The 23491-nt window shown below is 46.2% G+C and overlaps 2 protein-coding genes across 7 annotated transcripts in view; both read right to left on the bottom strand.

Moving 5' to 3' along the window:
• ubash3bb (ubiquitin associated and SH3 domain containing Bb) overlaps positions 1-2582 on the bottom strand; it is a 46057-nt gene extending 43475 nt beyond the window's left edge. For both annotated transcript variants that reach the window (XM_026193581.2, XM_026193580.2), the window contains exon 1: positions 2247-2582. In XM_026193581.2, the coding sequence (XP_026049366.2) occupies positions 2247-2374 (128 nt within the window). In that variant the 5' untranslated portion in view covers positions 2375-2582. The remainder of the gene's footprint in view (positions 1-2246) is intronic.
• A 258-nt stretch (positions 2583-2840) lies between these two features.
• gkup (glucuronokinase with putative uridyl pyrophosphorylase) lies at positions 2841-23491 on the bottom strand. Of its 5 annotated transcripts, XM_026193582.2 has the most exons (23): positions 23275-23491; positions 22181-22287; positions 22053-22097; positions 21806-21959; positions 21645-21716; positions 19344-19432; positions 17792-17948; positions 17532-17609; positions 13197-13288; positions 13020-13125; positions 12868-12947; positions 12714-12782; positions 10701-10761; positions 10578-10594; positions 10426-10483; positions 9666-9758; positions 9523-9583; positions 9170-9283; positions 8097-8154; positions 6272-6340; positions 6129-6192; positions 5975-6046; positions 2841-3265 (listed from the first exon to the last, which is right to left on the bottom strand). In XM_026193582.2, exons 1-23 carry the CDS (start codon positions 23329-23331, stop codon positions 3170-3172), a joined length of 1869 nt encoding a protein of 622 aa, XP_026049367.1. In that variant the 5' UTR covers positions 23332-23491; the 3' UTR covers positions 2841-3169. The 5 variants fall into 5 exon arrangements, with proteins under 5 accessions (XP_026049367.1, XP_080144900.1, XP_080144901.1 ...); XM_080288774.1 differs by lacking the exon at positions 6272-6340; XM_080288775.1 differs by lacking the exon at positions 5975-6046.

Raw genomic sequence — 23491 nt, forward strand, 5'->3', positions numbered from 1 at the left:
TGAAGATTAATTCAGTTTCAGTCACTGTTACACAGTTTCTGCTTTTCCAGACATCACAAACCTCTAACCTCCCCGACACTAAACTGCAAATGTTTGTAGATGTGGAACGAAACAATGACAAGAAACGTCATGGAGAATATTCTTTCTGTTTTCTAACATTTTAAAGATAAAACAATGAACAGATTACAATAGAAATCAGTTGCTGCCCTTGATACGGTGTTATATGTAGGCGTACGGTGCTTTTTCAGACCACGGCCCATTCAGCATTCTTTGTTTCCTCAGAGGGAAGTAAGCACTAACAACAACACATCAGATAAACGGTGATGAAACCACTGGCACGCCATTAGCACCGGCGTCTTCTAATATCAGCATCAATATTAACCTAGAATTTGAAAACGAGTGCATCCATAATTGTGTTGTAGTCAGTACAATGCTCCGATGGTCGCCATCGTTTCCTTATGCCCAGACTACAGCACTGGCTCTCCTCTGAGCCCTCCAGCTCAGCTCCAACCACTTTTAGTCTGATTTTGATAACTGTCTTGGTTTTCTGACCACACAATCATTATTTTGGGCTGCATCAGGCAGCTGTTTCTAAAACGTTGTCAGAAACCAGCTGTACAATAACTGCCCAGCTGTAGGACACCCGCCCTGTAAGCCGGCAGACGTACAAATTCACTAGAAATGGAACAAAGCCTGCGAGCGCTACATGCTTCTGTCTCCTCACGTCACAAACCAAACACAGTGCCCTAATGCGGAGGCCTGCGCCCGCGGTGAACTTCCACCTTTTCCTCTGACGTGTCGTTGCCGCTTTTAGGGCAAATGGAAAACATGGACAAGGCTTCCACGTCTGAAGAACGAACCATTAACTACTTAAACCCACATTTTTCCTCAAGGCTGGCAGGGCCGACTCCTCCAGCAGCGTAAAGCTTTGCTTGTACAAACAGCTTGACTAGACTAGTTAGCAGTTTCAAGTTTCATTGATGCATCACGATCTTCACGTAGTTCAAAAGTGTCTGTTAGTGTGAAACGGGATAATAACCTGACAGGCCGCTACAGTATGAGCGTGCAGCGCACTTTGGTTTCACGGGCAGATCCACCTCGCACTCTTCATATCTGGTTTCAAAAAAGCTGAGACGGCGATGGTAAAAACACTCAGATCGATGCTTCAAAACCGGAACGTCACAAATCAAACAGTGACTACATCCACCTTCAGTTTATCAGGCACATCAGAGCTACTGACAGGAGGCATCGTTTAAGCCCAGGTCTGCTGTATGTGTGACATATATACTGACTGTGTGCCCACACCACTGACACAGAGGCTGTTCAGTCAGTAAAGCTTTAGGACCTCACAGTTTGACAAATCACTCGAGTTTCCTGGTCGGTTTATTTAATTCTTATTTATATTCTATCAGCGGAAATCCACTCAAATATTTGTGTGTTTGCTCAGCTCAAACATGTGGTGTCTTATTGTGTTTCCTTTAATCACGATCTGCTTTTTTAGAGCTCTGGAACTAAAACCTGCTGCTTTTATGTTTGTAAATATGTGAGGTGACAGTAAATCCTCGCAGCCTCTCTCAGGGTCTGAGTGCGGAGGGCTGCTTTCGTGGTGGTGATGTACAGCATACAGTAGGGTTGTGTTTACAGTGAGTGCCTGCAGCCGACTGGACAGATGTGAACCCGTCGAGCTGGCCAAGTCAAAGACAGTCCCTCCATTCAGTAAAGGCCCAGGACACAGGGTGATCCATGAGACCCCCTCCGCACGCGCTCACACACACACACACACACACACACACACACACACACACACACACACGACTCCTGACTCCAGTTTTGTGAACAGTTGACATGAAACATGACGTGACCATAGAAAACCTCAGAAATAATTCAACTTCTAATGTCGTCACTTTGTGTCACTACATCCCAGCACAGCTGAGAGCCAAGATTTAAACACCACCCAGTCATCCTTCCTGCTAACCTCTGTTCATTATGATTCACTCACCCACGCTCAGTGGACATTATATTTATATTTATGTAAAATGTCATACACGCACGGGAAACGGGAGAGCAGCTAGCCGCTGTGAGTGAGGCTGTGCGGGGAGCGCGCTGATGCCGTTTGACCCGTCCGTCCGCCCGCTCACCGTCACGGTGCTCACGGCTCTGTGGACCGCCCGCTGTGACTCTCGTGTAATCCTCCAGCGGACACACAAACATGTACCCGCGCGCACGCACATACACGGACTACTTACGCCCTTGGTTTGGGGAAGCCCATGGACAGCAGCACGTCCAGGCTGGAGCTGCATTTCATCGAGCCCGCTCGGTTCTGCCGGAGCCTCCGAGGGAGGATTTTGCTGTAGAGGTCTTCCTTAGCAGCCATGTTCAACCGGCCTCAGCCCACTGCAGTCTGACTCAGTCCAGCACTTCACCTCCGGCTAGTCCACGAGCTTCAGCTGGGTCCGCATGAGTGAAGAGATCACGGCAACTGCACGGCAGAGAGCGCAGCGCTGCGCGGCCAGGCAGAGCCCGCTACTCCGCCCACTGGAGGAAGCAGCACAGCGCAGCTCACGCACCGACACCGGCGGCTTTACTATAGCGTGAAACAGACACGAGCCGCTGTGAAAGCTGCCTTTATTGTGTGTAAAAATACACTTGGATTATACACAATTACGTGATCGTATGTAGGACAGCAGTGCGTCATGTGTCCACTGCTGCCCATTAAAGCAGAACAGCAGCGGGGCCGTCTGTGCTGGGCGGCACCGACAGGCTCCAGACACCGTTTCCTATAAAATGATTGTTTTGCACTGAAAACAACTCGGACACATTTTAATACCAGACACTAACTGTTGGTTCTTTCATCAGTATCACTTTATTTCCCCTCATTATCATGAACACTTGGCGGTATTACAGTCGGACCTGCTGGAGCTCTGGTCACAGACTGTGAGGAACAAACATGGATATGTTAGGGCTTTGGAAATTATTTTTATTGCACTTCTGGCACATTTTGAATTCTATGAAACACAAAATTATTAAAATGCATAAATGCCATCTAAGCTTTGTTCTCCACTGTAGTGATTTTAGTCTTTGAAACGACACCGGAGCTCTTTCAGACACGTGCACTGTGCCACGGCCGTGAATTGGCCCCAACTGAGCCGACGTGTGGAGACGTGTGAGGTTAGTGTTGGCCACCGACAGCGCTGGCAGATGGGTTATATGGTGAGATGACACAGAACACACAGCCTGCCTCCTGGAAAGCTCGCCTCATCTCCACCTAGCGGGCCAAACACAGACTGCATCAGAGGGAGAGAGAGGGCTCCACATACACAACTTCAACAGGCCCCAGCGACACGAGTGACCTAAGATGCTCCTCAGTAGGGATGGGTATTGATAAGATTTTCACGATTCCGATTCCATTTTCGATTCTGTTTAACGATTCGATTCTCTTATTGATTCTTTTAAAAAAAGGAGAACACTGAGGTCGATTAGCTTAGAACTTTGTTTTATATCTTCTCTTTGAACAAGATAGAAATTTAGTAACATGGCCTTACAAACCCAACAGTGAGATCTTAAGAGATCCAGCCTGCGGCTCTTCAATGGGGTGTCACAGGGTCCCCAGGAAAAAACATTGTAAATGTAAAATAATAAAATAAATATTCTTCTGTAGCAATAACAAAGTATAACATAAATTATTCTGTAGCAATTACACAAGAATATCCAGTAATGTCCCTGCCTACAATTAAACACATTCACTTACTGAAAATCATCTGCTGTGGCAAACGGGTGCAAACCTTTGACCACAAACTGAGTCACTGCTCGGTGACATTCGTCTATCCTGCCTGAAAGGAGACGCTGCCGGCAGACTGCAGTGAGAACTGCCAGCATCTGAGCCAGACTCTGTCTGTCTCTCTCATCATGGTCACTAAATGCACAGTAATGGTTTTGTAATAAGACAGATCGCGCTAACATAATATGCACTGTTGTTGATTATTTACCTGCCACATTAACGGGAGAGGACGTGCAAACGTTACCGCTGCTGCTGGGTTGAGATTCACGAGTCCGGAGCGAATTAAAAACACGACATTCATTTAAGGTTATCACGTGTTTTGTGAGCAAATGCTTTTGCATATCCGTAGTGTTTCCTCCCTTAAACATCTACTTTGCAAGTATTGCAAGTTGCCCTGTCGTCATCCGTTCTCGTAAAGTCTAACCAAACTTTTGAGCGTTTGAGCCGCTTACGCGCCGTGTTTCCTGCCAGGTAAATGACGCTCCGCAACGTGATGACGTCATTCGGGGCGACTGGAATCAATAAGGGAATCGTTTGCAAAAATGGCAAACGATTCCAAGGAACTGAAACAGTGGGAACCGGTTCTCAACAAGAACGGGTTTTCGATACCCATCCCTACTCCTCAGTCTCCCACCAGAGGAGGAGGCTGGGGGCCGGGTGAGAAACATACAGTCACTGTACAAATGACGTGTTACATTTGGGATTTTCCAAAAACCCATAACTAGTTGGGTGTACACACACTGCCATGCAGGGTAACAATCCCCCCAAACCCTGCTGTTCATTAACAACTGATCGAATAAGCTATCACAGAAACCAGACAGTATAATTTGTTGTCATTTTATAATTAGTCCTGTTGCTGTCTGTTTGTATAGGTCTTTCTTGCTGCTGTTACGTCCAAATTTCCCCTTGTGGGACACTTAAAGGATTATTTTATTGTATTCTAGACTGGTCACTGGTCACCATGTGGAATGAAAGGATGGAAATGAAAATCACCCGTCTGCAGACTGAATAAAGAAACTCTGAAAATCACAGTGAAAAAACGATGCTGAGACCAGTTTGTTTTACTGAAATGCAGCAACTCCGAATGACGCGCAGCAGTTTGTGTGACCTCCGTGTGCTTGTCTGCACGCTTGACCCTGGAGGAGCTCCTCCCACATCTGGGATCTCTGGGTTGTCGTCTTAGGGAAAATACTGGTTTTCTGCCAGTGTCTCAGCCTTCCAGTAGATGCACTGATAAATCTTATGGTGTTTTTCAGAAACACTGACTTCCGACCTTGAGGTCAAGGTCACTGGCAGAAGCCGATATGATCAGAGAGCACAAACATGCTGCGACTGTGTTACTCAGTGACAGACTCACACTCATGTCTGCAGTTTATTTTGTTAAACACAACGACAGCAGCACTGCTGCCACGTGTGCACAGAGAGCACCAGTGCGTGTGTTTGTTCAATGAAAGGCTTCAGTTACAGTGCAATACAATATTTGAAATGTAAACAAACTAACAGTACAGAAATCTGTGTTTGTTTTCTTGTTTGTTTGTTTTGAGCTCAGCTCATTTAGTGTGAGAGCCCTGCTGTAGATTGATAGTTTCTAAATATTTGGAAAAATCCCTCCATAGTTTTGGTGGAGTCGCCTCAGCAGTCACAGAGCTCCACATGTGCAACAAGAACGACATGTAGCTCTGGATTTGTGTTTGCTAGTTAGCGAGTTAGCGCTCCACTGGAGCCAAAGCCACCAATTTTCAGTGCAGCGAGTTAAATAATCAAGACGATGAAATACCGAGATCAATACAAAGCTCCAGGCCAGAGTTATTATCGGTGGGCACTACCATCACATTTAGTTTTACATTTCTGGGTTAAACAGATTCGTTTTGGTTATATTGAGGTTAATAATGTAATAATAATAATGTATATTTTATTGATCTGTGGGGAAATTCCCGTTCACTCAAGCAGTGGGCAGCCATTGGGTGCCGGGGAGCAGTGTGTAGGGACGGTACCTTTGCTCAGGGGTACCTCAGCGTAGCTGTTCAGGGGAATCGAACCCCGACCTTCCAATCATGGGGCCACCACTGAGCTATCCCTGCCTGGTTCAACTGTTTACCGATGTTAGTTTGAGTTTTTGTTATTTACCAGCGAGGCATTTGTCACATGTAAGATTTAAGAGGTTCCTACAGAGACCTCCACACAGCGCACTCTTACCAGCCTCGCCTGGTCCAGGCACAGACCCACCACCGCCCCCCCACTGCCGGGTAACTTCACTGCCGATCCAAACTGCAAGAACCAGCGCAGACTTTAGGAACGCACGGACACAGAAACACAGCCTGATGCAGCGCGGTCTTTAAACACCACCCACCTGCCTCGCCAGCTCAACCATCTTGAGATTCCCGGGGCCGAGACAGTCATCGGTGTAAATAGACCTGTGGGATAGAGGGCTAACGTTAGCTCTGAATACAGCGAGTGCAGAATGCATGCCTCAAATCAAAACGCGTCGTTTACCGGCGCAGCTCAAAGTTCTGGTCCATCAGTTGAACCAGGCGGCTCCAGTCCTTGTCCCGGAAAGCCGTCCTGAGGGAGGAAGTCACGTGACACCAAACTTTATATTAAAATGCTGTGAATGCCACAAGCTGGCACGGGTACATTTGTGCCGGCAGTGGTGGAGGAAATAAAGCCTCAACACGTGGCACCGCCAGACCATGAACCTCCACAGGTAACACACTGAGGAGTGGTCGGATCACCATGGCAACCGCTCTGACCCCTGCATGTTCTGGTTTTCATCTTTGCTTCATGCTGTGAGAATTTGGCTACGAACACAAAGGCAAGAGAAAGATTGTGTGTGTGTGTCTCTGTGTGTGTGTCTGTCTGTGTGTGTGTCTGTCTGTGTGTGTGTGTGTGTGTGTGTGTGTGTCTGTCTGTGTGTGTCTGTCTGTGTGTGTGTGTCTGTGTGTGTCTGTGTGTGTGTCTGTGTGTGTCTGTGTGTGTCTGTGTGTCTGTGTCTGTGTGTGTGTCTGTGTGTCTGTGTGTGTGTGTCTGTCTGTGTCTGTCTGTGTGTGTGTCTGTCTGTGTGTGTCTGTCTGTGTGTGTGTCTGTGTGTGTGTGTCTGTCTGTCTGTGTGTGTGTGTCTGTGTGTGTCTGTGTGTGTGTGTGTCTGTCTGTCTGTGTCTGTCTGTGTGTGTGTCTGTGTGTGTGTGTCTGTCTGTCTGTCTGTGTGTGTGTGTGTGTGTGTCTGTCTGTCTGTGTGTGTGTCTGTGTGTGTCTGTCTGTCTGTGTGTGTGTCTGTGTGTGTGTCTGTGTGTGTCTGTCTGTCTGTGTCTGTGTCTGTGTCTGTGTGTGTCTGTGTGTGTGTGTCTGTGTGTGTGTCTGTGTGTGTGTCTGTCTGTGTGTCTGTGTGTGTGTCTGTCTGTGTGTCTGTCTGTGTGTCTGTCTGTGTGTGTCTGTCTGTCTGTCTGTGTCTCTGTGTGTGTGTCTGTGTGTGTCTGTCTGTGTGTGTCTGTCTGTGTGTGTGTGTCCGCCTGTGTCTGTCCGTCTGTGTGTGTGTGTCTGTGTGTGTGTGTCTGTGTGTGTGTGTCCGTCTGTGTCTGTCTGTGTGTGTGTGTCCGTCTGTGTCTGTCTGTGTGTGTGTGTCTGTGTGTGTGTCTGTGTGTGTGTGTCCGTCTGTGTCTGTCTGTGTGTGTGTGTCTGTGTGTGTGTCTGTCTGTGTGTGTGTGTCTGTGTGTGTGTCTGTGTGTCTGTGTGTGTGTCTGTGTGTGTGTCTGTGTGTGTGTCTGTCTGTGTGTCTGTCTGTGTGTCTGTGTGTGTCTGTCTGTCTGTGTCTGTCTGTGTGTCTGTCTGTCTGTGTCTGTGTCTGTGTGTGTGTGTGTGTCTGTGTGTGTGTCTGTGTGTGTGTGTGTCTGTGTGTGTGTCTGTGTGTGTGTGTGTCCGTCTGTGTCTGTCCGTCTGTGTCTGTCTGTGTGTGTGTGTGTGTGTGTGTGTGTGTGTGTGTCTGTGTGTGTGTGTCTGTGTCTGTGTCCTGCTGACAGAAAATTCTGAGACATTTTACAGAGAAACGCAAAAATAATGTAACAAGTTACTTTCTCCTGGGAGTAATTAAGTAACATACTGCATTACTTTAGAGAAATGTATTCAGTGTAGCATGTGCAATGACCCCAACACTGATGACCACACAGTGTGTCTTTGACGTGTTGCTAAGCGACAGACCCCGGTGAAATCAGACTGCATAGGATACATTTAGTAACCTGCGACTTTAATGAGTCAGTTAAATTAGTTGAATTTGAACAGGGATGCATGAAAACAGGAGCTACAGAGTAACAGGCTGTAAACTAACCTGGCCTGATCAGTCAGCTCAGCAAATCTCCTCATGGCTTCAATGACCAGCAGCTCCCCTGCAGGACGACACAAAACACAGAAGCAGTCTAATGCATGGACCGGTGTGCATTTGTGTTTTCTGGCAAACACACTTTCAGTTTAAAACAATCCCATTCACCTTATACTGGGACAGAGACTTCCTGGGTGGATCTGTCTGACTGATCAGGTCTCAAATGTTTTATTCTGGTCATTTTTAACATGTTATTGTTCAGACCATGGACACAATTCAACGTCTTTTAAAAGATCCTGTCTGTGAGGTGAGCAGCAGCAGAGCATTTGTAGGAGCAGCTTACACGTGCTGAGAGACTTCTGCTTCGAACATCGAGCGACAGTTTGGAAATGCAGGCCTAAACATAGCGAGCATGGTTTTTAAGGATACAGCTGAGGCTTCATTTCATTTTCGGCACGTTACTGATGCTGTCTGATAAAACAGATCGTTGGGGATGACCCTGTGAGAATCCCCTGCTGTGCCTGCAATTCAACTACAGCCAATTTCTGTACAGTGGAAAGTGGAATCTGTCTGATTGGTCCCTTTAATCCAACTTTGATTGGCACAAACATTAAGCAGCAGGTATGTTCGGCTTCTATTGTCTGAGACGAACATATTAGAGATATCACCTCTCAAGTCTGAAGCTGAGTTTCTGCCCTATAGAAATGACCTGGACCTGAGCGTGGAGGGTTTTGGTTCGTTTCAAAGGGTTATTTGTAGAAAACACGGACTTTGTATCAGGATGGTTCCTGCCAGTGAACAGCACATGACACTGATTATAGCAATGGGTTTGAATAGTGGGATTACTCCAAAATAGGAGTGTGGTGGAAATGTCACTAGTTTTGGTCACGTGAACTGGACTCACTCCTGAGTGAAACAGTATTGATACTGATGAAACACGGCAGGTGACTACAGAGCACCAGTATAGCAGGAAACCGCGAGATCATCACCATCAGTAGGATTCATCTGCTGAGCAGCTGTAACGTCGGCACCATTCGACACCTCCTGCCTTCAAAAGAACAACGTCTGATTTGGAGACGTACCACTGAGCCAGCGCTGTCGGATGTTGCTATGGATACGGCCAGAGTCACTGGGGTCGCTCAGGTAGGCCAGCCAGAACGGTGGAAGTTCACTCATGTCCATAGGAATGTAGGCTCCTGATAATGGAAAACACGCACAGACACACACGAAGACAATTTCAGCATCAAATGACAATAAATCCAAACGATAAGAAAAACTGAGAACTGCAAACGTCCTGCACTAACATCACGCAGGAGATTATAAAGGTCTCCCGAAACCCCCCACACACACACACACACACACACACACACACACACACACACACACACACACACAGGATATAACGTTCATGGCGCGCTGACAGGGAGGTCAGTACCGAAGCCGTGCTCTTCCATGAGCTCCTTGCTAAAATCCATGTACACTAAGCCTTCATACACCTGCAAGACACAACAGTACCGTCTGTCACTTCACAGTTAACACTGACAGGCAGGTCCACGCACCGTGGGTCATCAGACTGACCTGTACCACTCGGTCCTGCAGCCCAGCAGTAATGGACAGCTCATCCGTCTCCACATCGAGGATGAAGTTGGCTCTGATTGGTTTGGGAAGATCCTGCAGCATTAATAAAAACCAAAACAAACGTGACTCAGGACGACATTCAGTGCAGTACAGTTTTAGAGAAGAAGACCCAGATCTGCACTCAGGAACTCAAATATGCCTTTCTTTGTCCACACGCCACCTTTCCATTGAATTCCATGTGTGCCTGTGCTGGCATTTCTCCTGCGGTGTTGCTATCAGTGTGTGCAGAGTGGGAGAAGAGGGTTGCATTGACAATCCAACACAATGGGCAGCACATTGAACACATTTTATAAGTGGTCAGAAACTTGTAAATAACTCATGAAAGAATAAAGTTACGTTGAAACCAAGCACACCGTTGTTTTTCTTGTGACATTACCAAGTTTGATGTGTCACATGGCCCTCTTCCTATTGAAAAAACAAAAGTTGCATCCAAGATGGCCGACTTCTAAATGGCCACCATGGTCACCGCCCATCTTGAGGAGTTTCCCCCCTCACATATACTAATGTGCCACAAACAGGACTTTAATACCACCAACCATCCCCATGTTATTACAGTGTATCCATATAAATGGCCCACCCTGTATTTCAGATAAAGTAAAGTGTGCGTGTTAGTCCCCATAGGGAAATAGTTCCTCTGCATTTAACCCATTCACCCAGGGAAGCAGATATGTGTGTAGGTAGACTGGTCACATGTCCTCACATTATCTGTGATGTTGTAGAACTTCATGAGACACTTCAGAGTAGCTGAGACGATGGCACTGTGAGAATCATAAACAAGTAGAACATTACAAAGTGCACAAAATGACCTCTGAGTTATGGTACGCCATTTCAAAACAAAGCAAAAATACTCACCTGCTTCCAGCAAGGCCCTTCACACAAACACAAATATACGACATCATCATTAGACTGAATTAGATGCAAACAGGCCACAACCGTTTACGTGTTACACTCTGAAGTATCTGAAGGGATCCTTACCACTTGTCGGGGAATGTTGGTGTCGTACTTCAGGGTGAAGTTCTGCTTTGTCAAAGCAATCCTGCAGAGAAGAATGCAGAGCATTGGATGAGCTTTGAAAACCAGCCTGTGTGATCCAAACCTGTAAACAGCTAACAGGGTTCTGGTGGCATTTGAACCTTTCCACATATCTACAACCAGGCACATGTGGGGGGCGGGGCTTGAGTACCCACCCCTTCTAATGTCTCTGCACGGCCCTGTCTACAACCATAGCACTCTCAGACAATTCAACAGTGAACTCATGCAGTCGTTTACAGTTGTGTCTGTATTACTGAAAGTAAGTGAGTATTTGTACTTTAATAAAACTGGACTTTGTATTTCCATGTTTATTCTTGGACTCAGGCAGCACGGTGGCACGGTGGTTAGCACTGTTGCCGCACAGCAAGAAGGTCCTGAGTTCAATTCCACCATCAGGCCGGGGTCTTTCTGTGTGGAGTTTGCATGTTCTCCCCGTGTTTGCGTGGGTTCCCTCCGGGTACTCCGGCTTCCTCCCACCGTCCAAAGACATGCAGCTTGTGGGGATAGGTTAATTGGATAATCCAAATTGCCACTAGGTTTGAATGTGCGAGTGAATGTGAGTGTGAATGGTTGTCTGTCCCTGTATGTTGGCCCTGCGACAGACTGGCGACCTGTCCAGGGTGTACCCCGCCTCTCGCCCTATGACAGCTGGGATGGGCTCCAGCGCCCCCCGCGACCCTGAAAAGGATCAGCGGAAGCGAATGGATGGATGGATTCTTGGACTCCAGGAGTAGCTTGAATTTTATGATCAAACTCAATCAGTTCATGAATGGACGGTTAGCTAATACCAGCATGTCTGCCAACACAAGTGCCGACGGTCTGATGTAGCAAAATGCCGTCACAAACTGACGGCCCGTGTTATAGCAGCACACGCACATTCAGTGAACTCGTTCACAAACGTTTAAGGACAGACAGTCTGCACAGACTGAAAACATTCAAATATTTAGACGAATGATTTGACACATTTGCTCAGTTACAGCTAACAGGCTAACCATACAATCTACAGCCTGTTACACAAGCTCAGTCATATCAGAGACAATACTACATGGCTAACATGATCAACGGCACTAAACAAATGATGAAAATCCAATAAATCCACATAGCAAAGAAGTATAACTAATCGGTCTACATTCAGAGGGTGGTTGGCTAGCACGCCGTGACACAGCTTTGACTGAGATTGGTTGCTTTGTCCAAGTCAACCTTCCTGTCCCCATGCTGACATAGGCTGTGGAGACTTTTGTTGTAAATCTCGTCCACGTCACATCCCAGGTTTCGTTGTTGACACCTTGGTGCTAACTGCGGTTCAGCTCAACAGCTGCGAGTTCTCGTCATTAACCTTTCTAGAAGTTACACGAGCAACACTGGCTTTTCAGTCACACAGAGATATAAATACATCCTAACATTGTCTTGAAGGAAAGTATGGTCCCCTTGAGCATCAGATCTGAGTATTGCCTTCAGATGTACCTTGTAAGTGTTACAACTGTCCACTAGTCTCCACTGTGTAAGCATGTGAGATCTGACATTAGCAGCTTGTTATTAATTACTTTTTCATTTTTTTCATTACATTTTCTCTACAAGCTCTTATGTCAAAGCAGGTAATTCTTCACCTGCTTTCAATAAGAGACAAGGCTTTGTTATGAAGTGTTTTAGCTCTTATGAATCAGCAGACACGCACAGAGTACATTAGAGATCATCTACACCAGGGGTGTCCAACTCCAGGCCTCGAGGGCCGGTGTCCTGCAGGTTTTAGATCTCACCCTGGGTCAACACACCTGAATCACATTACCTCGTTACCAGGCCTCTGGAGAACTTCAGGACAGGTTGAGGAGGTCATTTAGCCATTTAAATCAGATGTGTTGGATCAAGACACATCTAAAACCTACATAACGCTGACCCTCGAGGCCTGGAGTTTGACACCTGTGATCTACACAGACGGATAGCAGCAGGTACCCTCACCCTTGTTTGGAGCAGAACTGGTAAAACTTCTTACATGTCGCCTGTAGCAGTCGAAGACCCCCCAGGTACCTGCAATCAGTAATAAAGACAAAGACTTCCTCACTATGACGCCTCCATCCTGCCTTTGGGCTCAGTCAGCTGGCTGCATACACACCCTTCCTTCCTGCTGATACAGAACAGATCTTGCAGGCTGCCAAACTCTGTGGGGTCGTTGAGTGGATGAGGGACTAAAACCTACAAAGGTCACAATACTTTAGAACAGAGTGGAGATGTTTTAGTTTATAAGAATGTGGTCATTTGTATTACCAAAGTCTGGGTCTCCAGCAGAGTAACCTCAGCCCAGAAGTTAGCGATGGTCATGGCGATTGTTTTTCCATTGAAGCCATCTGAGGGATTCCCCATTAGTCCCACCCTGGGAGTCGTCAGAGATTTGGGAAGTATTTTATACCAAAGTGTGGCAGTTGCGTGTCCATGCTTTCTTACCTGGCGTATGACCGGCATGTAATAGGTTTAGCAGGGCTGCCTTGCTGCTTGGTGGAGTAGTGGGTGAGCCACTTGGTGTAGTCTGACAGTCCCTGAGATGTTGTGAGAGAAAGTGGTGTTAGACTGAAATTTAACCAGAAAAAGGAAGTAAAGTAACTGTACGCAGAAATGTACTTAAGATAGATTTTACATTAATGTAAAATCTAAATGCAATTTTGTTTTACTCTTTTTACCCCAGACAATAATGGTTCCCTTAAAGAGGATCCATCCTGCGCAGTTCTAGCTTCAGGTACTCGAGAGTACACTATATTGACTCGCCCGTCCAAACCAGGTGTTCCAATCACTGTCATGGGCACAGCTGCATAAAATCACACACCAAGGCAAGCAGGCTGCTTCTACATACAGACCCTTTCCAAAAAATTAGAATATCATGGAAAATGATATTCTGAATGGAATTTCCATAATTCCATTCACAACGTTAAACTCTCATAGACGATTTCAAGTACTTAGTTGTTTATTTGTACATAATTTGGGCTTCCAGCTCATGAAATCCATGAAAACATGATTTCAAAAAAAATGAATACTGTGAAGACCTCACCATTCACTTCTCATTTTTTGCAGGAAAAAAAAAAATTAGGATAACATCAAATTAATCAAAATGTGGTATTTTCAAAATGATATGTCAATCTTCAATACTTGGTTGGGAATCCCTTCGCCTTAACCACTGCCTCGATGTGGCATTGATGCAATCAGCCTGTGGCATTGCCTGGTAGTTATGGAGGCCCAGATTTCCTTGGTACTTGCTGTCAGCTCTTTGTTTTGGGGTCTGGGTCTTTTCCTCTTCATACCCCATAGATTCTCAATGGGGTTTAGGTCTGGTGAGTTGGCTGGCCAGTCAAGCACTGTGATGGCATGGCAATCAAACCAGGTTTTGGTGCTTCTGGCGGTATGGGCAGGGGCCATGTCCTGCTGGAAGATGAAATCTGCATCTCCATACAGATCCTCAGCAGAAGGAATCATAAAGTCATCTAAAACACTCTGGTAGACTGTTGCGGTAACCTTGGATTTAAGAAGGCAGAGTTTACCAACACCTGCACCGGACATTGCAGCCCAAATCATGACTGACTGTGGTTATTTGACACTGAACCTCAAACAACTTGGGTTCTGTTCCTCACCCATCTTCCTCCAAACACTTGGACCTTGATTCCTGAATGAAAGGCACACTTTACTTTCATCAGAAAAGAGGACCTTTGACCACTGGCCAACAGTCCAGTCCATCTTCTCCTTGGCCCAGTTGAGTCGCTCAGGCTCAGAAGTGGTTTTGAAGCTTTGATTCCTGCCTCATTCCACTCTTTCTGGGTCTCTACCAGATTCTTGAATCTTCTGTCTGATAATCCGCTGAATGCTGGTGCATCTTCTCCTGCCACATTTTGCCCTTCCACTAGACTTTCCATTGATATGCTTGGACACAGCACTCTAAACAGCCAGCCTCCTTAGCTATAAACTTTTGTGGCTTACCCATCCTATGGCGGGTACCATTGATGCTCCTCTGGCCAGTTGTCAAGTGTGCAGTCTTCCCCATATTGAACCTAACTGAGACAACTGGATCAAAGTGAAGCAAATTAATGACACCTGGGAAAACCTGTGCAGGTGCTTTGAGTTAGTACAGTGGTTCCAAACTTTTTTTGCTGGGCCCCCCTTTGTTTGACAAGAAAAATATTCGCCCCCTCTCGCAAACATCCTCCAACCACACACGCCCATATTTTGCGCCATTGCGGTTTATTTCACACCTCAAACATTTAGTAAACAATTAAGCAAATACAAGTAATCTGCAGGTAGTAAGAAAATAAACTACCAACTCTTTTACGCTGCGTCCGCACCTACACGGGTGATTTTGAAAACGCAGCTGTTTCGTCCACGTAAACGGCGTTTCGAATCACCAAAAACAGATTTTTTAAACTCCTTTTTTGTGTTTACGTGTGGACGAGGAATACAGAGTTCGTCACGCAACGTCAAAGGTATGTGCCTTTTTCACGTCAGCTGTGCGCCACGTTATTGTTTACATGAGATGAACTGCAGAATGACAGATAGTCAGATTAAGAGTATTTTGTCTCTATCTGCAGGTTTACACGCTTACATAAACACGCAGTTACTGTCCCTCTATTTACAAAGGCAGAGGCGTCACGGTGTGATTGTTTTACATGTAGTTGTTTTTTCCTGTGTAATACTGTAATATTCAACATTGCTGTCAATACATTTTTCAAAAAATGTCTCTCTGTGCAAAATGGGTTTAAAAACATAAACAGCTGTGGGATCCTGTTTGTCCGTGGTTTAAACAGCCCAGCGCTGCTCCCGACAGGGAAAACCTGCAGGGAGACCTACCTCAGCACCTGTGCAGGTGAAGCCAAAGGGCAGATGTGCTTCACCATATTTTCTAGTCTTTGGCTTGGAAGGAAATTGGTTTGGAAACATATTCAGCGATGCTTCATCTCCTGCTTTGCGTTTGTGTGGGAGCCCTTGCTAGCAGTGTATAGGCATTTTGTTTTTTCCCCCTTTTCATGCCGCGCCCCCCCTGCAATGGCTCTGGCGGGCCCCACACTTTGGGAAGGTCTGAGTTAGTAGATGAGTTATGTGTAAAACTCAGTTTAAAACATTCATGCCCTGTAAAATTTGGGCTCATGTCTTTATAGTTTCTAATTTTTCGAAATCATGTTTTCATGGATTTCATGAGCTGGAAGCCCAAATTATGTACAAATAAACTACTAAGTACTTGAAATCGTTTGTGGGCCCTGAATCTATAATCTATGAAAATTTAATGTTTTGAATGGAATTATGGAAATAAATAAACTTTTCCATGATATTCTAATTTTTTGGAAAGGGTCTGTACATTTGTGAAAGAATGGGTCGCTCATAGGAGCTCACTGAAGTCCAGTGTGGTACCATGACAGGATATCACCTGTGTAACAAATCCAGCTGTGAAATTTCCTCACTACTAAACATCAATAGACAAGTCTGGGTTTGACGGTTGCCAGGGGCACAGTACTAGTACTGCACTGTGCCAAGTGTAGAGTTTAGCAGAGGTGGGGTTATGGCAGGAACTCCAGGCCTCGAGAGCCGGTGTCCTGCAGGTGTTAGATCTCACCCTGGGTCAACACACCTGGTAGCGGTAGCGAATTCACGGAGAGGGTGGCGTGCCCACTTCGGGTCGGGGATGAGTTCCTGCCCCAAGTGGAGGAGTTCAAGTATCTCGGGGTCTTGTTCGCGAGTGATGGGAGAAGGGAGCCGGAGATCGACAGACGGATTGGGGCTGCAGCTGCAGTAATGCGGACGCTGCACCGGTCCGTCGTGGTGAAGAGGGAGCTGAGTGTAAAAGCAAAGCTCTCAATTTACCGGTCGATCTACGTCCCTACCCTCACCTATGGCCACGAGCTGTGGGTAGTGACCGAAAGAACGAGATCGCGGATACAAGCGGCAGAAATGAGCTTCCTCCAAAGGGTGGCTGGCCTCTCCCTTAGAGATAGGGTGAGAAGTTCGGCCATCCGGGAGGGGCTCAGAGTAGAGCCGCTGCTGCTCCACATTGAAAGGAGCCAGCTGAGGTGGTTCGGCAATCACAGCATGTAAGATGGTGACAGATGTACCCTTAGGCCCCTCCTCCATTCAGAGATGGTCTTTCCCTTTTTCATGTAAATGGCCTCCTTGACTCGGCGCTCAAACCAGCGTTCCTCCCTGTCCAGGATGTTACATCCTCATAGAGCTAACAGAACCAGTAACTCGGGTTAGGGTTATAGACGCTTTACTCACGGTGATACATTGACTGCAGGCAGGCAACTTGTGCCTCTTGGTTTGAACATGTTCTTCCACATCAGGCACTTACTATCACCTGCTTCTGATGGCTTCAGCTTCACCTACCTCACCCACTCCTCAGTCTACACTCAGTGCTATCTGACCAAGATTCAACACGGCTGACTGTGCAGGTGAAGTTCATTATGTCTGATTGTGTGTAATGTTCTCTGATGACCTATAAAATCTACATGTTTGAAAAACTGCCAAACTGATCTCAAAACAGCCCAAATTTGAACTTTATTCATTTGAACCTGCAGGATAACTGACTCTGAGACTGAGTTACTGTTTGTTCCTCTGGCCACAACATTGCAGCTTAAATGTATTTACTCATCTTGATTGTTCACTGCAAACAGCCTTAATGCAGAAGCCATGATTCTCTGTGGTACGGCCTCATTTGCTGACAAACTCGAGTATAAAATAAATCGAGCACTCGTCTCCAGCTTGTTTGCATTGATGCAGAGGGAAGTGTCGAGCTGAGGTAAGAATACAAACCACTTGTCCGATCAGCTGGAAGCCAGTAGGAAGCTTCATACCAAACACGTGGCGCTGCTTCTCATTGATGAGCCACTCCTGAGGAGAAACAGCCATTAAAGTAAGTCTTCACTTTTTTTAGCTTGTTATAAAGTTGGATGGATTTGATGGGTTTAGATACAACAATGCAACAAGAATAAAAGGCAGTTGAGTTCAAAACTGTTCCTGCACATTGCTGCCTGCATGGAAAGAAGCACGTGAGCTGCTTTAGCTTTACGAACCCAGAACTGTCCAAAAGCCCTGCCCACGGTCTGAGGCTGCTGGCTCAGGAAGTCCGACATGTAGGACAGCGTGTCCCTCTGGATGCAGTAGAACACCACGCTGGCTAGCTGGGACGCCGTCTGCCCTTCCTGTGGCTTTTCCAAGAAGCGAGTTACCCTGATTCAGAAAGTGCAGCATATAAAGCATTCACTCTCAGCTGCAAATATTAACACAACATAATTAATAACATAATTAACACAAATATTTCACAGCCAATCGTAAGTCTGCATTTTCCTTTGAACTGATGGGAAAGCAACAGTAAGTGAACCACAGAAGAGCCGCTGTGAATGGACAACAGGTCAAAATTTAAAGCCGATGGCTACAGCAGGTCTCACACTTAGATGAGCTAACCCGAACCCTCCTCTCATGTAAGGGCCACTTCAGTGTTCAAGTAGAACAAAACAAACAACAAACAGCCACAAATATTTCCATAAATGTTTTGTTTGTTTTGTTAAATTTCAAATTGGTTGATCGTGGCTCAAGGAGTTGGCAGTTCGTCCTGTAACCGGAAGGCTCGGACAGTCTGGTCGTTGTGTCCTTGGGCAAGACGCTTCACCTACCGCCTACTGGTGTTGGCCAGAGGGGCCGATGGTGCGATATGGCAGCTTCTGTCAGTCGGCCCCAGGGCAGCTGTGGCTACAACCGTAGCTGCTTCCACCAGTGTGTGAATGTGAGAGTGAATGAATAGTGGCATTGTAAAGCGCTTTGGGTGCCTTGAAAAGCGCTGTATAAATCCACTCCATTATTATTGTTATTATTAAATCACTTACGAGTTTAATTTGTCAGCAACTTCCTGCCAGCCCTCTCTCCTTGCTTTTGCAGCCTTTGCAGTGTTCCCTTGCGTTTTAATTAAACTCTGAAACTCCTGAAATCCCTCAATCAAGAGTTCTTGCTCTGCTGCCGAAAAATACCGAGCGCTCTCCTTCGACATTTTCGCCGACCAATCAAAGGGTTGCAGATCAATGTTTCTACTATCGATGCGTAGCCCCTGTTAAGCCACCCAGTGATCTCACATTACTTCATCCAGCTGTACTAATCGTCAACAACAGGTGTGTTCGGAGAACCGGAATAGCGAGCTCACAGTTAGCGCGATGATTTGATCTTGGATGTAGTAAGCGAGGCACGAAGAACGGGCCCCAGGTCTTGAGGCGTGTCACAACATTTGGATGTTGGCTCACAGTTTGGTGTAATTTAATGAAAGCTTGAATCCATCCTGTGTTGTCCAGTCAGTTCAAGCAGGTGGTGCTGCTGTTAGGGTGTGGGGGATATTTTCAGTAGCGGCTACATCATGTATAGTGCTGTTTCCGATCATGTCCCTTTATGACCACAGTGTATTTATGTCTGATCGCTGCTTCCAACAGTATAACACAACAAAGCTCAAATCATCTCAAACTGGCTTTTTGAGCAGGACACGGAGTTAACTGTGATCAAACGACAACAACTCTGCTGTGTGATGCTATCATGTCACCATGGACCAGCATTTCTAAGGAATGTTGCCAGCACCGACCTCACCTGTGGGAATCATGGCAGACCTCTACGATGCCTCTGGAGCTGCTCTTCTCTCCTTCTTCCAGCTCGTAGTATATGATCAGCTCACCAGGCTGCAGTGGAGACACAACATGGTGAGCTAGCACACATAATTCACCCTTAATCCACAAAAAGGGCTTATTAGCAAAACTGCTGCACAAAAGCTACGAACTGTTAACTCTTAAGCCCATATCATAGCCAATAACCAACTTACGACTGTGTAACCTTCTGTGGAATTCATCCCATCCATCCAATCTCTTCCACTTATCTTTATCAGAGTCACAGGGGAAGCCTATCCCAGCTACCACAGAGGCGAGAGGCAGGATACACCCTGGACAGATCACCAGTCTGTCGCAGGGCTAACACAGATGACCATTCACACTTATGGGAAATTCACAATCACCAGTTAACCGCACTAACTGCATGTCTTTGGACTGTGGGAGGATGCCAGAGTACCCGGGGAGAACCCACAGACACAGGAAAACATGCAAGCTCCAAACAGAAAGGCCCCGCCCATACAGTGGATTCAAACCCAGGACCTTGTTGCTGTGAGGCAGGGGTGGGGAACTCCAGGCCTCGAGGGCCGGGGTCCAACAGGTGTTAGATATCACCATGGGTCAACACACCTGAATCAAATGACTGGTTCATTACCAGGCCTCTGGAGAACTTCAACACATTTAAATGAGCTGTGTTGGATCGAGGACACCGGCCCGTGAGGCCTGGAGTTCGACACCCCTGCTGTAAGGCGACAGCACTAACCTCCACGCTACCGTGCTGAATTCATTCTTTGCTTTTTTTAAAAATGACCTCATTGTGACAAATGTTTGATTTGTATGAAAACAAAAGTCACAGAGTGCTGTCAGTGTTACAAACCATTAAACAAACACGGTGATCGGACTGATAGACGATTTTATGACCAATATTTGGTGATTTAAAAAAGGTGACTATTTTAAATGTGATCTTTTTAAAAACACATAAAACATAAAGAGATATCATTAGAGTTATTTATGAGTCCTTATGAAGATAATTTGATAATGAAGTTTAAAAATAATAGGCTACTTGTTGCCAACAGGGAAGTGGCAGACTGCCCCCTGGTGGACAAACAGCAACATTCATAACATGATTGAAGGCTGTTTCTCTTTAAATAGTTGAAAGTAACAGCTGCGCTGTACAAGACAGCAGCCATATCACTGTGAAATGATTTTAAAAAACACAAGCAAACATATTTCCCATGTTTCTTCTAGCGTGCACTGAAATAGCAATATGATTTAATATGTATATGGTTTAATGTGCTCACCTTTGTTTCAGCTGACAGGTGCTTCATCACTTCAACTTTGCACATTTGGCACAAGATAAATATCACCCATCATATCAGCTGATGTCAGTCAAACTATGTCGGCCATACTGATCCACAGTAGTATCTCCTACCACACCACTGCTATACTGTTACGGCTGTGGCCATAAGAACACTGTGTGGGCTGTTTGTTCTGTCTCTTTACTGTGTTTAAGACTCTTTACAGGTCCCTCCCCTAATGAAGAGTAGTGAGCAGCTGATTGGACCATGGAACAGGTGACCACGTTCAAAAAGCCGCTCTGACAGCTCCCGAGAGAGAGAGAGAGTGGGGCGAGCGAGTAGCTTGACAGCCGACGCGGTCCTGACCTGGTTTCCCAGCCTAAACTGTTACTGTGCATGTGTGTGAGCGTGATCTGTGAGAGCCGCTCTTGGTGTGTTAACTTAGTGCTTAGGCACTCTGAAGCAGAAGGGGGGAGCCGCCTTTTCTTTGAAACAGTTTTCTCCTGTTTTCCGGGTTAGGGAGCGAGGGTTAGTATTGTCATTTGTTTGTTCTGTTTCTTTCTTAGGGTTTAGTTAGTTTTCTCTGGTGGGACTTAGTTGGTTTTGTTTATTACTTTGGCCTGGGTTCACCCTGGAGCTATGCTTCATTACCTGTAATACAAATCACCTTTTTTACTCACAACTGGTTTTGGATGTCTGGCTTGGGAACCAGGGCGGGGATTTGTCTCTCTCTCCTCCAACCTTATGTACGTCTCTACACGCCTAGACTAGGGGCGTAACATATACCTCACAGAAGTTCACACTGTCCACTCAAAAGACTACATTAAATGTTAAAACTTTAACATCTGCTACAGTTAGATGATAACCACACACTCGACCAACAGGTACCATCACTGTGATGGTCTTTTATATGCAGTCTGTCATGGAAACACAAGGCTTGGTGTCAGTTCATACAAGATAAATGGCATCTACCTGTACTATGAAAATCTCACCTTTGACCTGAAGAAGCGAATAACTTGAGCAATGTCAAAGTTTTGGTCTGCACACAGCATGTCTCCAGCAATCTGCTCACACAGAGAAGAAACGCTGAATAGCAGGCTTCGGGATTGTTCAGTGTTATTTAGTCCATTAGGCACGGACAGAGCGATCATACCACCATAATGTCGTCCTGCAGCTTCCGGCTGCGTACGACCAACTCCAGGTCAGCCACGGCCCCGAGGCGATCCTCCAGCGTAGTACTGCCGTCATTTATGATATTTTCCACAGGGAAGTCGGTAGCTGTGGCCCAGCGCTCGTAGTGCTTGTACCTGGTCGGGTTCAGAGAACAGGAGTGGAAGGAAAAGCAAAACTATGGCAAAGTTTCCAAACACCAGCCAATCCATGCAATCACTGCCACTCACTTATCAGCATTGGTAACCAGATAGACCTCTGTGAACAGCTGGCGCCTGGAGACACAGACAGACACCGTCAGTGAGATGCAGAGGAACATGAAAGCTCTCCGGATCACGTGTGGATCACGCTCACGCACATGTTGACAGTTTCCCACCAAAAGTCAAGGATCTTCTTTCCTCCAATTCCAGGAAGCAAGGCCTTAGGTACCCCGCTCAGGTGGCTGTACAGGCCTGTTTCATCATTCTGGCAGCAAAAGGAAGATTTACTACACAAAAACCACAACCTGCTAACAGCCTCCCCATTCGGCATGAAACATGGCTAAGTCAATAGGCCTAATTATCACCTTTGTAGCAACACATCAACAACATGGGCTATGCTGTGGTAACATCTCTGTGGCTTACGTGGATACTGAACCAATTCAACAAATTCTATCATCACAGGTTTTGTGAAAGCAGCTAAAACTTGGATTACACTAACAGCGCTGCACACTACCTGAACGTTTTTACACCTTTCATTTATTTCACATGAAATACAGAGATTTTCTGCGAGCCCCCCTCTGCTCAAAAGAATCACGTGGACTTGTATACCTGAGGACCAAACAAGGACTGGACGCAGCTCACGTCCTGCTTTGTTGCTTGCATTGGTAAACCGACAGCAGCACTGTTGTACCTGCATTAAACCACTCCAGTCCTTTTTGATCCCATAATGAACTGTCGTGTTCGTATTGTTGCCATTTCTGCTGCAGTCTTTGCAAAATCTCTCTTGAAAATACATTTTTCATGTAAATGACACTTCACTGAAAAAAAGAGCAGAAAAGTTTGTACCTTATGACAGAAAAGTCTTACCAGTTACAGGCGTGTAGTGGACAGCACACACGCAGTGGCCAAACTAGTGAAATAAGCCATCTCTGTTAGCGTCTCTCATAGTAAAGACGATATTTAAACACTGAATGTCCCATCAGTACTTTATCGCGCACCGCCGCTTTAGAAAAACCCTGCCATGTTATCGTCGCAACGGCCTGTAGGGGGGGCTGCAGACACAAAACATGCGCTGGTTTGTCAGCCGGATTTCCCATTACATGGTTAATATTTCGTAAACATGCTAAGGGACGTACGAACACTAGCCAGAGTTCAAGCGGCGCCAAAGTGTCAGCTTGTTTCGGGCAGTTCGGCGGCTTCACAACTAACGTGAACTTTGCACTGTTGCTGCTGCAACGTTGAACCGACTCACCTTAATCTGGGCCTCTAACACGGTGCCGTGCCCGGCTACCAGCAGGATACAGATCATCGTAGCCGGTCCCGGGGCTCCTCTGGAACCTTTAAACACTGAGGGTGTGTGTAGGGAATGTCTGCGGTATGTGCTTAAACCTTAGCTTCCACAAAGACGCCCACTTCCGAGCGGGGCCTTCAAAATAAAAGCTTTAGAAAGGAAATGGCTTTTCTAAAGT

Source organism: Astatotilapia calliptera, chromosome 14, assembly GCF_964374335.1.
Source record: "Astatotilapia calliptera chromosome 14, fAstCal68.1, whole genome shotgun sequence".
Classification (NCBI taxonomy): Eukaryota; Metazoa; Chordata; class Actinopteri; order Cichliformes; family Cichlidae; genus Astatotilapia; species Astatotilapia calliptera.

Excerpts from the sequence above, each read along its gene's own strand:
- gkup (XM_026193582.2), bottom strand. The coding sequence starts at position 23,331 with ATGATCTGTATCCTGCTGGTAGCCGGGCACGGCACCGTGTTAGAGGCC. Across the intron at positions 8,155-9,169 it reads CCGACAGCGCTGGCTCAGTG|GGGAGCTGCTGGTCATTGAA; the intron begins GTACGTCTCCAA and ends GTCGTCCTGCAG. Across the intron at positions 6,193-6,271 it reads CAGAACTTTGAGCTGCGCCG|GTCTATTTACACCGATGACT; the intron begins GTAAACGACGCG and ends TCTATCCCACAG.